The sequence below is a fragment of the Callospermophilus lateralis genome, chromosome 11, assembly GCF_048772815.1.
Source record: "Callospermophilus lateralis isolate mCalLat2 chromosome 11, mCalLat2.hap1, whole genome shotgun sequence".
NCBI classification, from domain to species: domain Eukaryota; kingdom Metazoa; phylum Chordata; class Mammalia; order Rodentia; family Sciuridae; genus Callospermophilus; species Callospermophilus lateralis.
The window spans coordinates 34,759,221-34,776,173 of NC_135315.1; the positions used below are offsets into that span (position 1 = coordinate 34,759,221).

Consider the following 16,953-nt stretch of genomic DNA (forward strand, 5'->3'; position numbering starts at 1 on the left):
CAATAAAAAATCCACTACTATATTGCACAATGGTTTATAGTTCTTAGCCAATGTAATAATGTAGAAAAATAAAACTAAAAAAGCAAAAACCTGGGCTGGGGCTGTAGCTCAGTGGCACAGCACTTGCCCAGCATGTGTGAGGAACCGGGTTCAATTCTCAGTACCTCATAAAAAAATAAATAAAATAAAGGCATGCTGTCCATCTACAACTATTAAAAATTTTTTTAAAAAAGCAAAAATCTATTGCAATTTTCAGAAAATATATTTCACAAAGAAAATTTGCTGGAAACTATTTAATCTCATAAGAGAATCTACCAAAGCAGGAAGATATGAATTTGATAGAAAACAATAATATTTTTCCATACTAGTATTTTCCCATACTAGAATGGTTTAAATTGTAATAATTCCTACATGCAAAAATTTTCTTACATAAGAATGTTAATTCTAACAATATAAAAATGTAATCTCAATGTGATCCAAACAAAAATCTCCACAATATCCTTTGTATTAGTCAAAAAAATTACTCTAAACACAATAGCTAATAAAGATTTAGAAAATTAAGAGTAAATCATGTTATGAAGTAAATAAAAAAGCATAATACTGACAGGTTTTATTTTATTTTTACTTTATCCAAGAAAAAAATTTTAAACATAGTCAAAATGTTAAAATGCAAAAAATTTTAAATAAAATAAAATATACCACCTTATAAGGACATCACCCACCTTCAATAATTATTAACATTTTATAAATTTTATTAAATATATATCATTGTTCTGTCTTGACAGAATTTAATGCAAATTAGCATTTTAATAACAACCAAAAATTTAATAATACTTGGTAAATATCAAATAATACCCAATTGCTGGACAATATTCTCCAACTGTCTCAAAAACGTCTCTTCACACATTGTTCCCTATCTTTTCTTTTCTCATTCATTTGTTGTATTATCTAAACTATGCTCTCCTACTGCTAGATTATTTGAAATCAAATTCCAGGTATCTCTATACCAACTGCAATACTTATCACTTACAGCAATTGCAGTACTTACCACTAAGAAATGAGGTTTTTAAAATTCTTTTAAATCATCTCATAAGTCAAACATTTAAATTTTATTATTTGCATGAAAAATATTTTTTCTGTTTTGGTTTGTGTGGGAAAAAAAGATTCAATGAGGCCCACACTATGTATTCAAATGATATTCTCTATCTCCCTTAGTCTACAACAGTTCACTTTTCCTCTACTAAACACCAACTTTTATTTTCCTATTAAAATTATTTGTTGGAAAAAAAGAGGTCACGTTTACATTTTAGAACATTCTAGAATTGGCTGGTTGTATTCTAATGGTGTTGTTTCCCTTGTCGCACTATGTATTTTCTTTAAAGTATTAATTATAGCTGAACATGGGGAAAAACACCTGTAATCTCAGTGATTCAGGAGGATGAGGCAACTTAGTGAAGCCCTGAGCAATGCAGTAGGACCTGTATGAAAATAAAAAAATAGAAGGAACTAGGCATATGGCTCACTGGTAGAGCCCCCTGGGTTCAAGCCCCAGTTCCAAAAAATAAAAATAAAAAAATTACTACTTACATCTAGAAGGTAAATTAGATACAGGTTTAATTTAAAAGGTTGGGCAACAATAAATCATTGATAATGTTGTAAATACCATGTTGTATCATATTGGTTTAATACCAGTTTTACTTTAGCAATGTAAGATTAACCCACTAAAACTAGGCTAATGATTATCCAATAATTTAAGAAAATTCTATTCTTCTACTTATTTTTATGTTGGAATTCTTTCACAGAAAAACTATCCCTCATTCAGTTATCTTATTAAATTGACATAAGAAAGGCAGGATAAATGCTAGATACCATCCCCGTATTTATCAAGTTTTAGTATAGAAAGGAACAAGTTACTTGCAGTAAAGTTCAATGCCTTTTGTAGTTGTTATTTTTCATTTTGCACTGATTAATTTCTATATATTTAAGATCTTTATTTGATTATAGGCATTTACTTTGGTGAAACAACACTTAGGCTTTTGAAAAATTATGGAATACTCCATATATCATATAGGATCAGTCAACAATCTCCTAGAATGACAGATATAGAGTGGTGTACTGATGAATGGATAGCCAATGCCTTTATGAAACAAAAAGTTATCTGGGTTTTTAGGCTACTAAGATGATACACAGTATCTATCAGTAATATTGGTATTAAGAATATTAAGTATATGTAAATTAGTAAGCATGGTGCCTAATAAAACACCCAGTAAAGTATGTGGATGAATGTACTTGTGCCATGCAGGTTTGCCCAATTGTGAGTGTAAATGTTTAGGCACTGGCTCTCTGAGGAAAAAGATTAGCTAACTGTGATTTGTAATGTTTGACAATTTTCATGATCCAATATAGACCCACCATGGATGATCTTTCACTACCATCCTGACGTCACCAACTGCAGGGGTGGTGACAGATGCAAAAAATTACTTCTCAGTCAGGTGTGACAGCACACACATGTAATCCCAGTAGCTCAGGAAACTGAGGCAGGAGGATCGAGAGTTCAAAGCCAGCCTCAGCAACTTAGTGAGGCCTTAAGCAACTCAGTGAGACCCTGTCTCTAAATATAATACAAAATAGGGCTGGAGAGGTGAATCAGTGATTGAGTGTCCTGACTTCAATCCCTGGTACCTACCCCCCAAAATTAGTTCTCAACAGCCATAGTGAACAGCCTCCAGGATAACCATATTCATTAATAAAATAAATTATTTTGTGTACTTGTCAATGTGTATTTACACATATATATGTACACATATGTATGCACATACTTAGATATGTAAAAAGAACCAAAATAACATACTAAAAGGTCTGGAGAAAAAGACATCAAGTGAATGGAGTGTTTTCTCTGGAGTAAGAAATGGTAGAAGAGTGGAAGGAACAAGATAAGCTGATAAGCTGAAACACCACTGCATCAAAATTCTTTGAATGTTTAACCATAAGGTGGTCATCTATTGCTTGTGTAGTTGTTGGGTCAAAAGAGGAATTTTTTAAAATTTACTCTTACCCATTCTATCACAGAAAACAACAACTTCTCACAAATATTAAGCTCCAACGTGATAAAAATGACCAACTAGATTAAATGTCATATTACACACTGAATTTCGGAAAAATACACAATTTACCTTAGCTTCAGTTTCACCCCTGTGAAGAGTGTACAGATGGTGGACAGCACTTTGTGATGAGGACCAAGGATGTGTCAGAATTTGGAAGACGTGAAAGTCATGGCCAAGTGTGTCTGTTGTGACTAAAAGCATTCCTGGAAGACAAGGGGGGAAAAAACAGGATAAAAATAAAAATTATTATGTATGTGGATAAATACTTTCAAAAACTACTTGTAAATATTACTACCAACAAAAAATAGCAAGGACATAAAAATTTTCAAAATGAAAAATTAAAACATCTTTTTATTGTGCACATCCAACTTGATGACATATCAGTAAAGCAACAGGGTATGACTATTAAATGTGCAGGTATTGTGATTTTTCCATGTCACTGGCAGAGAGTTTTTTGTTTTATTTTGTTCTGTTCTGTTTTTTGAACTGGGGATTGAACCTAGGGGCCCTCAATCACTGAATCACATCCCCAGCTCTTGTTTGTATTTTATTTCGAGACAGGGTCTCACTGAGTTGCTTAAGACCTCATTAAGTTGCTGAGGTTGGCTTTGAACTCTCGATCATCCTGCCTTAGCCTCCCGAGCCACTGGGATTTCAGGCATGCACCACTGCACCCACCCAAAGAGAATTCTTTAAAATTCTTTAAGAACAAAATTAGAGAATCCATAATCATTTCAAGAACAATGAGTTATGAAAATTATAACACCTATGGAACTAAAACTCAGTCTTTTTGCAATTTTATTCAATATACCTACTTATCATACTAGTAATGTAACAAGGAATTACATGTTTAAGCTTCTTTTGTGGCTCTGAACATGATGTAGCTTGGTAACACTTACATATACACCTGAACACCTAGAGTGTTCTGTAAATATTCATTCAAGTTAATCATTAATATTTTGGGGATCTTTAATGTCTTTATGATTTTTTGCTTACTTTTTCTATTACTGAATAATATTTGTGAGTTAGAATTTCAAAGCCAGGCATGGTTATATACGCCTGTAATCCCAGTAGCATGGGAAGCTAAGGCAAGAGGATCACAAGTTGGAGTCTAGCCTCTCAGTCACTTGGCAAGGTGCTAAGGAACTTAGTGAGAAACTGCCTCACAAAAGGGGCAGGACTAAAGGGCTGGGAATGTAACTCAGTGTTAAAGTGACCCTGGGTTCAAAGTACCAAAAAAAAAAAAAAAATCCAAGTATAATTGTGGATATGCTTATTTTTCAACAGTTATTTCGGCTCAGAAAGTTTAAAGCTAGCTGGAGGTGGTGGTGCATGCCTGCAATGTCAGCTACTCAGAGGAGGCAGAGGATCACAAGTTCGAAGCCAGACTCAGCAAATTGGTGAGACCCTATTCTCAAAGTAAAAAATAAAACGGGGTGGGGATATGGACTCAGTGGTAGAATCCACCTAAGTTCAATCCCTAGAAAAACACACACACACACACACACACAAAAAAAAAGGTGAAAAAAATTGCAGTTACTTTTAAGATTCACACACATTTAGCCCATTTAGGATTGTTATGAATTCTTCTTGAATCAACCCTTTTAATGTAAGGTCCTGTTTGTTTTCCTTGCTCTGAATTCTACTTCTCTGATGTTAACATCACCATTACAGCTTTCAGTTTATAACTATCAAGATGATTGTGTTTAAAATGAGTTATCTCTCACCCTACACAAAACTCAACTCAAAGTAGATCAAGGACCTAAGCATTAGATCAGAGACCCTGCATCTACTAGAAGAAAATGCAGGCCCAACATTCCAACATAGTGGCTCAGGACTTACTTCCTTAACAAGACTCCTAAAGCACAAGAAGTAAAATCAAGAATCAATAAATGGGATAGTATCAAACTAAAAGGCTTCTTCACAGCAAAGGAAACATCAGGAATGTAAAACTAAAGCTTACAGAACGGGGAGAAAACCTTTGCCATCTGCACCTAGTTAGGGCATTAATCTCCAGGATATATAAAGAACTCTGAAAACTTAACACCAAAAAACAAATAACCCAATCAATAAATGGGCAAAGGAACTGAAAAAATACTTCCCAGAAGAAGAAATACAAATGGCCAATAAACACATGAAAAAATGTTCAAATTCTCCAGCAATTAGAGAAATGCAAACCAAAAGTGTTATTAAGATTCCATCTCACTCCAGTCAGAATGACAATTATTGTCTATAATCCCAGCAACTCAGGAGGCTGAGGCAGGAGAACCACCAGTTCAAAGCCAGCCTCAGCAAAAGCAAGGCACTAAGCAATTCAGTGAGACTCTGTCTCTAAATAAAACACAAAATAGGGGTGGGGATGTGGCTCAGGGGTCGAGTGCCACTGAGTTCAATTCCCAGTACAAAAAAAAAAAAAAAAAAAGAAGAAAAAAAAAGAATGGCAATTATCAAGAATAAAAGCAATAATAAGTGTTGGTGAGGATGTGGGGAAAAAGGTACACTATACATTGCTGGTGGGACTGCAAATTGATCTACCCACTCTAGAAAGCAGTATGAAGATTCCTCAAAAAACTTGGAATAGAACCACCATTTGACCCAGTTACCTCACTCCTCGCATTATTCTCAAAGGACTTAAAAACAGCATATTATAGTGACACAGCCACAACAATGTTTATAGCAGCTCAATTCACAATAACTAAGCTATGGAACCAACCTAGGTACCCTTTAACAATGAATGGATAAAGAAAATGTGGTGTATATATACACAATGTAATATTACTCAGCCTTAAAGAAAAATAAAATTATGGTATTTGTAGGTAAATAAGTGGAACTTGAGAATATCATGCTAAGTGAAATAAGTCAAACCCAAAAAAACAAAGGTTGAATGTTTTCTGATAAGTGAATGCTGATCCATAATGTGGGGGTGGGGGGAATGGAGGAACTTTGGATTGAGCAACGGGGAGTGAAGGGATAGGAAGGGGTGGGTGTGAAGGTGGAATGAGACAGACATTATCACCCTAAATAAAGGCACGATTCTGCACCATGTACAGCCAAAGGAATGAGAAGTTGTGCTCCACTTATGTACAATGTGTCAAAATGCATTCTACCATCATGTATAACTAATTAAAACAATTTTTAAAGTAAAAAAAAAAACTACACTGAAATTTCATCTCACTCCAGTCAGAATGGCAACAATCAAGAATATAAGCAACAATAAATGTTGGCAAGAATATGGGGAAAAGGGTATACTCATACATTGCTGGTGGAACTACAAATTGGTGCAACATTATGGAGAGCAATATGGAGATTCCTCAAAAAACTAGGAATGAAACCAATTGACTGGGTTATACCACTCTTTGGTATATATCCTAAGGATTTAAAATAAGCATACTTATAGTGACAACAACATCAATGTTTATAGCAGCTCAACTCATGATAACTAAGCTATGGAATCAACCTAGATGCCTTTCAACAGATGAATGGATAAAGAAAATGGGTATATAACAATGAAACATTATTCAGCCATAAAAAAGAATGACTTTATGACTTTTGCCAGTAAATGAATGATATGGAGACTATCATGCTGAGTGAAATAAGCCAATCCCAAAAACCCAAAGGTCAAATATTCTCTCTGATATGTGGATGCTAATACACAATGAAGGAAAGGGAAAGAAAGAGAAGTTCATTGAATTAGATAAAAGGGAATGAAGGGAAGGGAGGGGAGACAGCAACAGCAAAAGACAGTGGAATGAACTGGATATGACTTTCCTATGTTCATCTATGAATACATGACCAGTGAAACTTCACATAATGTACAACCACAAGAATGGGATCCTAATTAGAATAAATTATACTCCATGTATGCATAACATATCAAATATACTCTACTATCAAGTATAAAAAGAACAAATTAAAAATTTTAAAGTTTTAAAGAATAATAAAATGAGTTAAATAGTAGATAAATGCAGTCTCTCTCTTTCTAAATCCAGTCCTTCAATTGGTATTTTTAGATCATTTGCATTTAGTGCACCTAAGTTTATCATTTGATTATTTTTAATATTCATTTTTTAACTACCAATGAGTTTGGGGGCTATGGATCTTTATATATTAATGGGTTGTTCCAGAGATTACATTACATATATCTAACTTTGTACGTTTATTCCTTTATATTTTGTGCAGATACTATAACTGTTTTCTGTAAGACGGATAGTTTATTAGCTTACTCAGATTTTCAAGAAGTGGGGTCATATTAGTTAACTTTCAAACCTTTAATTTGTTCAGAGGAAAAAGGGCATGAAAGAATATTAAGAATAGCTGGGTGAGGTGGCACATTCCTGTAATCCCAGTGGCTCAAGAGACTGAGGCAGGAAGATTGAGAGTTCAAAGCCAGTCTTAGCAATAGTGAGGTGCTAAGCAACTCAGTGAGACCCTGTCTCTAAATAAAATACAAAAAAAAAAAAAAAAAAAAAAAAAGGAGCTGGGGATGTGGCTCAGTGGTCGAGCATCCCTGAGTTCAATCCCTGGTACTCCCTCCAAAAAGAGAATACTAAAACTATGTGAGGACATAAAGTAGTCATTTAATGAAAATAAAATATATTGAGCTTGCTATTTCTGTGACTAAGGTATGGCTCTAGTTGCTAGGGTAAAATATTAGATGATGCTTTCCTAGTTATTACAAAGAGAACCCATTTTAGATGGTGAAAAGTATTATTAATTACCCTTAATTTAATAACCTATTAACTATGACATATATTTAATGATTTATTTAATAATTATGCACCAAGTTATGGTCATTTGGTGACACACTTTATATTCTTCTATTGTTTTTATTTAAACAACAAGTCATTTTGTCTTTGGGGGTAGTATTTTCCCATCCCTCCTACTTTTTTTGCTGAGTGATTTATAACAATTTTACTACTGTATTCTGACTTCACCTCCTCACACAAAATAATGATTTTCTGCATTTGACAATTTAATACAAAGATCATTCTGACAGGATAAGATGAACTAGGGTTTATAACCCACATGTATTCCTTTATAATATGGACAAGCTTTGCTATATATACTTCTTTTAAAATCATGTTGACATTTTATTCAGAATGGGCATTCAAATAAAAGGCCTGATTTACCAAATCAACTATTATTGTTTTATATATGAATTATAATCATTCACAAACACTTGTCAATACGCTCCTAGATTTCTAAACAAACATTTTTCTCTGCCTAGTGGTTACTATGTAAAACCAATTCATATTTTTCAGGAACGAGTCCAATGAAAACTTCTACCTATTGTCATTGTATCTCAAGTATTTTCTATTTCACTACTCCATAATAAATGTTGAAGCTTCTGTAATCCACCAATGAATTTTATTTTTTATAAAAGGTTTAAAATATTATAAAAATTTTGAAGAAGCAGAGAGAAAAGGAAGAAATAGCTAGTATTGAGCTGTATAGTCATGTGCTTTCTTCTAATTTACAATTTCCTCTTTTGCACACATTCTAAGGAAATGGTAAGCGTTTTCTTTTTTTCTAGAAAACAAGTTAAAAAGCAAATACATAATAGGAAAAATTCATGCAAAGTAGACTGTGGCTTGAGACCTATTTATGCAGCATCAGAAGACTAAACCAGACTCTGGCCTGGCCATAAACTAAACCCACACCCCAAATGAGGTGCCAAGCCACAAAAAGCATTTGCGTCATCTGGGAATACAAGGAAAAGAAGGACTTCTAATTATAGGGCCTGAAAGCGGAAGCCTAGAGTGATTAGCTGTTTAGGCACTGCTGTATGTTTATCTGGAAGCTTCCTCTCCCTTGCTCTCAACCTCAGGCTTGATAGATGAGCGTTAGTGTTAGAGGGTGGGGACTGGAGCTGCTGATGGTACACATCGTTCTCCCAAATCTGAGGTAGCTGGAGAAGGAACATTAAGTCTTTTGCGGCCTCATAAGAACATAAGTCTTTTCAACTGGGCGTCAGCTGGTTAGACCAAAAAGCAAAATTAAAGAGTAGCAAAGCTGCACTGGGAATATGCTATAAAATCTTGGAAACATGAGGAGGTTTGTCTTTTTTCCCATATCCTATTTATAACACCTATCTAATTGTATGGTTCTTTATCATGTGCCCACATTGAATTGGAAGACAAATTACCAGTTATTCACACTCTCTTCCAAAAAGAGACATAAACATTGATATGCTAGGTCAAACAAATATTTACAAGAATTCATTCTGCATCACTCAAAAAAAAATTGCGTATTTTAGCAAAAATACTTGTAGTGTACTACTTTTCAATCAATACTTTTATAGATGAAAACTGACAAACTATTTATAATGTTTAAAATCAAATTTGTAAACATAACTATAAGAATTTTCATATCAATAGAAATCTCTAACCCACTCAGATTACATAAAACCATTAATAATATTATAGCCTACTAAAATCTAATAAAACTTTCTAATTGAATAAGAATGCTTAAAAATAATGGTTTCAAGGTCCATATACAAAGCATCAATTTTTTAAGAAGCTTAGAGCAGCACATTTCTTCAGCTGTCCAAAAATGCCAATAATCAAACTCATCAATGTGTTTTTCCACTTAAGGAGTACAGAATATAGTAAAATCTTTGCAATTTCACATTGTTTTATTATTGTTATTCTTTCCCCCCAACCCCAGTGTGGATCACACCAGGACCTTGTGCAAGGTTACACCAGAGTTCTATCACTAAACTATACCACCAGACCCCAGAATAAATCTTTATAAACCACGCTACATAACATCCTGTAAAAGGCAATGAAGTAAACACTACCAAATAAAACACAGGAGATGATTTGTATGATTCTTTCCTAAAGTTCTGTATGTCCATAACCAATATAAATGGAAACAAAGTAAGTAATATTGCCCTAATATGTTCCATGCAGAAAAGTCTAAATCAGTGACACTTTTCTTACTCATATGTTTCATTAACTTAATGTATCCTCTGAATTTTTAGCAGTAAGAAATTAAGTATTTTTGTATTTTTTTACTTAAATTATTTTATTTCACTTTGAATTGTGAAATTGTTGGACTAAGGAAGACATCTTTGACCCTATCCAATAGATTTTAATATGAAGTATTATATTATTCATCATTTCCAATAGATTTATTTATGAAATAGACATTTAGGAAAGTAGTATATGTTTACGTGTGTTCTTCCAAAGTGATTCAGTATATTTCTTCTCATTTGTCAAAAAATACAATCCATGCATTCATTTTAAATATTCAGTATGATGACTATAACAAGTATAGACAGCTTATGTACCTACCACTAGAATTAAGATTTTTTTTTTTTAAAGTCAGAAAAAATTCCTTTGTGTTTACTTGCAGTCTATCACCTCCTCCCCGTTCATCTGGTTCCAACTGATTGGCTTTTTGTCACAATGAATTAATACTGCCTTCTTTAGAATTTAATGTAAATATAATAATAGTATTTACTGAGCCTATTTGCTGCCAGTAATAGAACTTCACTCATTGACTCATATTAATGAATACTCTTTCATTATAAGAATAAACCACAATTTATATACCTATTCCTCAGCAGTGTCCATGTTTTTAATATTGTGACTCAAACTGTAAAGAAGATTCAAGTACTAGTCTTTGTATGGATAGATTTTTATTTCTTTATGGTAATTATTTAGAAGTAAACAACTGGGTCATATATTAAAATGTTTAACTTTATGAGAAGCTACAAACCAGGTGTGCCGATACACAACTGTAATCCCAGCTATTCAAAAGCTGAGCCAAGAGGATTCCAAATTCAAGACCAATCTAGGAAGTACCGAAACCCTGACTCAAAAAAAATTTTAAAAGATGGAGATGAAGCCCAGTAGCAGAGTATGTACCTTGCAGGTGCAGGGTCCTGGGTTCAATCCTCTGTATCCAACGCCCCCCCCCGCAAAAAAAAAAAAAAGAAAGAAAAAGAGAAAAGAAACTATTTCCCAGTGTGGCTACATTATTTATAGTCACATAATCTTCAAAGCCCCACCAACCTTTGGATTGTCCATCTTTTTATATTTTAATCTTTCACAAAGGGTATTCTATAATTTCTCATAGTTTTAATTTGCCATATTCCTTGGTGATCAAAGATGCTGATAAGTTTTACATGTGCTTACTGGCTATTTGAATATTGTCTGTGATATGATTGTTCGAATCTTTTGCACATTTTTAGTTGGATTTACTTTTACATACCCATCACAAATTTATTTGTTATCAGGGATGCTCTAGACAGAATATCCCTAAGTTTCCTGGGCTGGTCTCAAAATTGTGATTCTCTTGCCTTAGCCTCCCCTAGTAGTTGGGATTTACAGGTATGTGCCACCAGACCCAGCTAAAGACTTTTAACTTTTTAGGGGGAGAGGGGATATTGGGGATTAAACTCAGGGGCACTCAACCACTGAGCCACATCCCCAGCCCTGTTTTTTATTTTATTTAGAGTTAGGGTCTTACTGAGTTGCTTAGGAGCCTTGCTTTTTGCTAAAGCTGGCTTTGAACTCAAGATCTTCCTGCCTCAGCCTCCTGAGCCACTGGGATTACAGGCATAAACTACCACACCCAGCAAGACTTTTAATTTTTAATTATGATATGTGGTTTTGTTATCCTAAGAAATGTTTCTATATTTCAATGTCACAAGAATATAACCCTGATTTCTTTTTGCAGTTTCATATTTTAGATTTTTATATTACATTGATTGTCCATTTTGAGTTAATTTGTGTGTCCATGTGTGTGCGTACACTGTGTATGTGTGTTGTTGTTGTAACTAAAGGTTCGGTTTTTTCCAAAAGTATATCCCAGTTGTTCCAGCACCATTTGCTGGGAAATCAACACTTGCCCTCTATTGAATTGTTTGACACTTTTCTCAAAAAATCAAATGACTCAGTCTGATTGACTTCTGTATTCTATTTCATTGTATTGATCTATCTATTTTTAAACTGCAAAAGAGTCTTGATTAATGTAGCTTTAGATTGAGTCAGAAATGCAGGTAGTGCAAGTCTTCAAAATTTACTCATCTTTTTCAAGATTGATTTGGCTACTTTTAGCTCCTTTGGAATTCTATATAAATGTAGAATTAGCTTGCATTGATTACTTTTGGTTTAAACATTCACTTAACATAAATTTAGCCATAGTAAACAGTAGTAATACACAAAACATTAGTAGGATAGCATAGTGGAAGAGTGATGAAAGATTTTTATGAAAATATACTTTACTATCATAATTTAATAATTTTTTTCTTGTTCTCACATAATAAGGTGGAGGCTCCCTGCAATGGTAAAAGTTGCAAAAATGTTAAATTACTTAGATAAAGAAGGAGAATTGGTAAGATAAGAAAGTATGGTTTGGGAAGATTAATTTGACTCATAACTTTACTCAGGAAAACAACAAGTGATAAACTTTCTTAATTTGATATCTTAAAAGAACTGTAGAAACAACATGATTGCTTGAAATTCAGAGTAGGAAATATAAATTTAGAAGTCTAAAGATAAAAGTGCTTGTGTGTGTGTGTGTGTGTGTGTGTCTCAACACAATGCTAAGTATTCACGCTCTATAGGTAATTACACAGCAATATTAGACATAACTGACCTCAAAGAAAATTTATCCTCAGAAATATGCACTCAACTAATTGAAAATTAATATCACAGACAACTGCTCTTAAAGTTCACATTAAAGCACAGTTTGAATACATGTTTACAGGAATTTGGTACACAAAATGGTCAATAAAGCAAAACACCAAGAACAGCACAATAAAGGAAAAGAAATAAACAAGGAGACACAATGCATACCATTTTGTTTTATCCACCTATTTTTTAGTGGTAGAAATACAAAATATTACTGGAAAGGTAAATTTCTAGAGACATGTGAAATAGATGTTGCATGTGAGAGGGGTGTGTGTGTGTGTGTGTATGTGTGTGTGTAAATTCACTAAGTTCTACTCTTAAAATCTGTACAATTTATATTTTGTAAAGTACACTTTGATAAAAATAAGCCTAAATTAAAATACAGGTGAGGGACAAGAAAAACGAGATGGTTTCGCATGGAGTAAACGGAGAAAGGAAAAAGATGTGATGCTGAGTGGATCAGTTACAAATGAAAACACTAGAACAGCCACTGCACCCATGGAGGGAAGAATGAATGACAACAACTTCAAGGACAGCAGAGAGAGGGAGCGAAGAGACAGACATACAGCAAGAGGTCAAAAAAAGGCCAATGCATCTCCAACATGCCCTCTGACAAATGGGTGGTCAAAACACCAAGAACCATGCATTCCATAGGTATATACAGGAAAAGACAACAGAAATGAATCAGGGTTTTAGCCTAGGAGCCAAGTATGAGTAGACAAAAGTCGAAGTTTCAAAAATACTTAACATGTATTCTATTCTAATTTGTACTTACATGAACATTATCAATACATGATTATATGAGTAAGTTTCAGAAAGAATATATATAAGATTTAAAAAATAGGCATAGCGGGGCACATCTATAATCCCAGCTACTAGGGAGGCCAAGGCAAGAGGATCACAAGTTCAACACCAGCCTCAGCAACTTAGTGAGACCCTGTCCCAAAATAAAATTTTAAAAAGTGTGGGGATATAGCTCAATGGTAGAAAGTTTGTCTAGCACGTGTGAGATCCCGGGTTCAATCCCCAGAACTGCAAAACAAATAACTAAAACAAAACAAAGAAAGAATATAAGAACAATGGCTGATATATGAAAAAAAAATCACTGGGTGGGCAGGCATTTTATATACACCTATATCTTAGAAGAAAGCAACAAAAGGAAAAATATTAAAAATTAGTTCATATTTAATCATTTCTTTAAATAATGAAATCAGCTCATTTTTAATCAATTTGTTATACTTCTAGAACTTTAAGATTACACTTAATTCTGTAGAAAGTAGAGAAACTTCTACTTTCTCAGCATTCTAGCTGTCATCCTTTTTAGGCTTCAGATACAGAGAAGAATTAATCATACTTTTCATTTCATCCTGTTAAGAGTCCCTTTCTCTTACTGTTTTCATATTTACATATGGACCTCCATCCGTGCTCCTACTAGATCTCCCCCACTTTTTCCCAACTAGGTACCTACCCTATTATACATAATAAATTTCCCTTGAAATGTATGCATCCTTGAGAAATATCTGGACTGTTTTCAGAGTAATGTTCAATCTGAATGAGAACAGTGAAAAAAGCTTCATGCTAAGGAAGGGCATAATAGAGAAGTAAGCAGGTGAAGTGACACATATACAACCTTCAGTGATTTCACAACCATTACTGATGATACTGGTAAACCAAAGTCAGAACAGGCCTTGGCTTCTCTGCATGTATGTGTTTGGCCACATTTATGCTTTTTCACCTTTTTGAAAATTCAGTACTAGGCTTATATTTATTTTAGTATTCATGTTATATCTGTTTTAGATAGCTGTATTATTATAGGTGTGTGTATAAATATGTGTGTGTGATAATAAAGATAGCTAATTATTATATATACCTCTAACAATGTCACTATCTATAACATATTTAAATATATGTATATATTACTTCACAGTTCTCCATAATATTCTAATATATGCATTCACATATTCCACCAATTCATTGAGTATTAACTGAACACATCTGCTCAATCAAGTGGGAATGCAGTGGTGGTAGTGGTAGTGGTGAAAAGGGGCAGGGTTCCTCACTTACCGGTGGAAATTGAGGACCCAAGGATACATTAGGAGGTTCGTGGAACTTATGTATTTTGTTTCTGTGAGCCTCATTTCCCTAAAAAAAATTGTATTTATATTTTATCAACTTTATTTCATTAAGATGAAACTTTATCCTTTTGTTGTTATTGTTTTCAAAGAAATTAAAACATGATGGAACCCAAAGAGTATCATGAGCCCCATGCACTGTACCTACTATGTCTAAAAGTAAGTCATCCTGACATTTTCTTCTAACTGTAATTCAATTACAGTGCCATAGGGAACACAGAGCAAATTTCTGAAAATTAATACTTCAGGGAATAATTCATTACACAAATAAAAGGTACCACTGTACAAGATGATGAAACTAGAGAGCAAATACAGATGTAGAATGGAAACATCTCCTTCTACAGAAAAATAGGGCAAAATATTCTCAAAGCTGCCTCTGCATTAATGATACAGTATTGATGGCTGGTAGTAACAAACAAGAGCTGTCAGATGAAAAATCTCAAAGCACATTACTCTATACACATGTGAGGTATTATAGATATTAACAAAAATAAAGACAAGGTATTTTTATGCCTTGCTACAAACAATGGGAACAACTTTTATGAAAAAAAAATTACAATTTAAACTTCTTTAACAATTACCCCCAAAGCACCATAACCTTTAAATATGCAGCATTTAAGTAACCAGAGGAATTTCTGTTAAATACACAGACAAGCATTCAAAGGGGTACATGCTCAATCTGTTTCACTTGAAAATAAACATTCATTTTGCTTTTATTAATAGATGAAAAAGCAATTTCCCTGCCAAGAAGGGGTAATTATTTAAAATGTAGATGTGTTGTACTTCGCAGCTTCCAGGAGCTCAGCTGGCAGAAGTAACACTGGAAAACATATCAATAATTTAATGAATTAAAGATATCCAGGTCTGTTTTAGAAATGTCAAGCTTATTGCCAAGAACTGAAGATATCTTCCTCTTTTTTCAATTTCTAATGTAATAAAGAATATTCTCTTTTGTGATGCCCAAACTATTATTGTTTCTCAAATAAAGTGGTTTCTACAAGATATTTTTATACTAATAGTTATTATGTACTCCAATCTTAATTACCTGTGGTATACATCCCTGCACTTCATTTAACATTTCCTTATAGATCATCCCCTTAATTCAGAGAGGGAGGTGATTTTTATTGATACTACAATTTAGAAATGAGTTGGTTTTATTCAATACATGAGTAATCACAATAAAAAATATTTGATCTCTGCCCTGCTAGAGTTTTTTCAAAATTATGAAAACTTCAGTGGAATTAGTGCAATTATTCAATATAAATTTATGCAATATTAAGTATGTAAACATTACTGGCTTAATATGTGGGGACAAAATAAAAGCTTACTTCTAATAAGAACACAGTGAAGGGATACTCTAATTGGTATTGATAAATATAAAACTGGTGAAAGAGGTTAGTAATAGTAAAAACACCCAGTGCCAAACTGCTGGGCTCAGTAGCATGCACCTATAATCCCAGCTACTTGGGAGGCTTGAGGAAGGAGGATTGCTAGTTTGAGGCCAGCCTGCACAATTTAGGGAGACTCTGTCTCAAAATAAATAATTATAAAAAGGTCTAAGGATATACAGCTCAGTGACACAGTGATTGCCTAGCATGTGCCAAGCCCTGGGTTAGATCCCTACCACTGAAAGTATTATTACTACAGAAAACAACAACAACTAATATTTATAGAGGTCACATAATGTTATCTGTTATTTTAGATAACAATCTTTGCCTTCATTTTACTGATGAAGAAAACGAAGCACTGAACATGGGCCAAGCAGATTTAACTTAACTTCTCAACTTAAGTGGAAAAGTAAGGGAAGAAGAAGGACATAACACTTTACATAGGGTCAAGGAAGGTTTCTTAAATAATATTTAGTGAATTTAAGTGACAAGTAAGAGTCAGACATGCACAAGAGAATATCAGTCAGAGGACAAATAATACAATGTTTAAGGAGTGAAAATATACCTAAATATGGACTGGGAATGTAGCTCAGTAGTAGAATACTTGCCTACCATTCACAAAGACTTGGATGGATATGCAGAATGGAAAGGAAATACACACACACACACACAAAAAAAAAAAAAAAGA

The 16,953-nt window shown here is 33.6% G+C and overlaps 1 protein-coding gene across 6 annotated transcripts in view; it reads right to left on the reverse strand.

The window, feature by feature from the left end:
* Bcas3 (BCAS3 microtubule associated cell migration factor) overlaps nucleotides 1-16,953 on the reverse strand; it is a 582,041-nt gene that overhangs the window by 365,703 nt on the left and 199,385 nt on the right. For all 6 annotated transcript variants that reach the window (XM_076870607.1, XM_076870604.1, XM_076870605.1 and 3 more), the window contains exon 14: nucleotides 3,174-3,307. In XM_076870607.1, coding sequence (XP_076726722.1) covers nucleotides 3,174-3,307 — 134 coding nt within the window. The remainder of the gene's footprint in view (nucleotides 1-3,173; nucleotides 3,308-16,953) is intronic.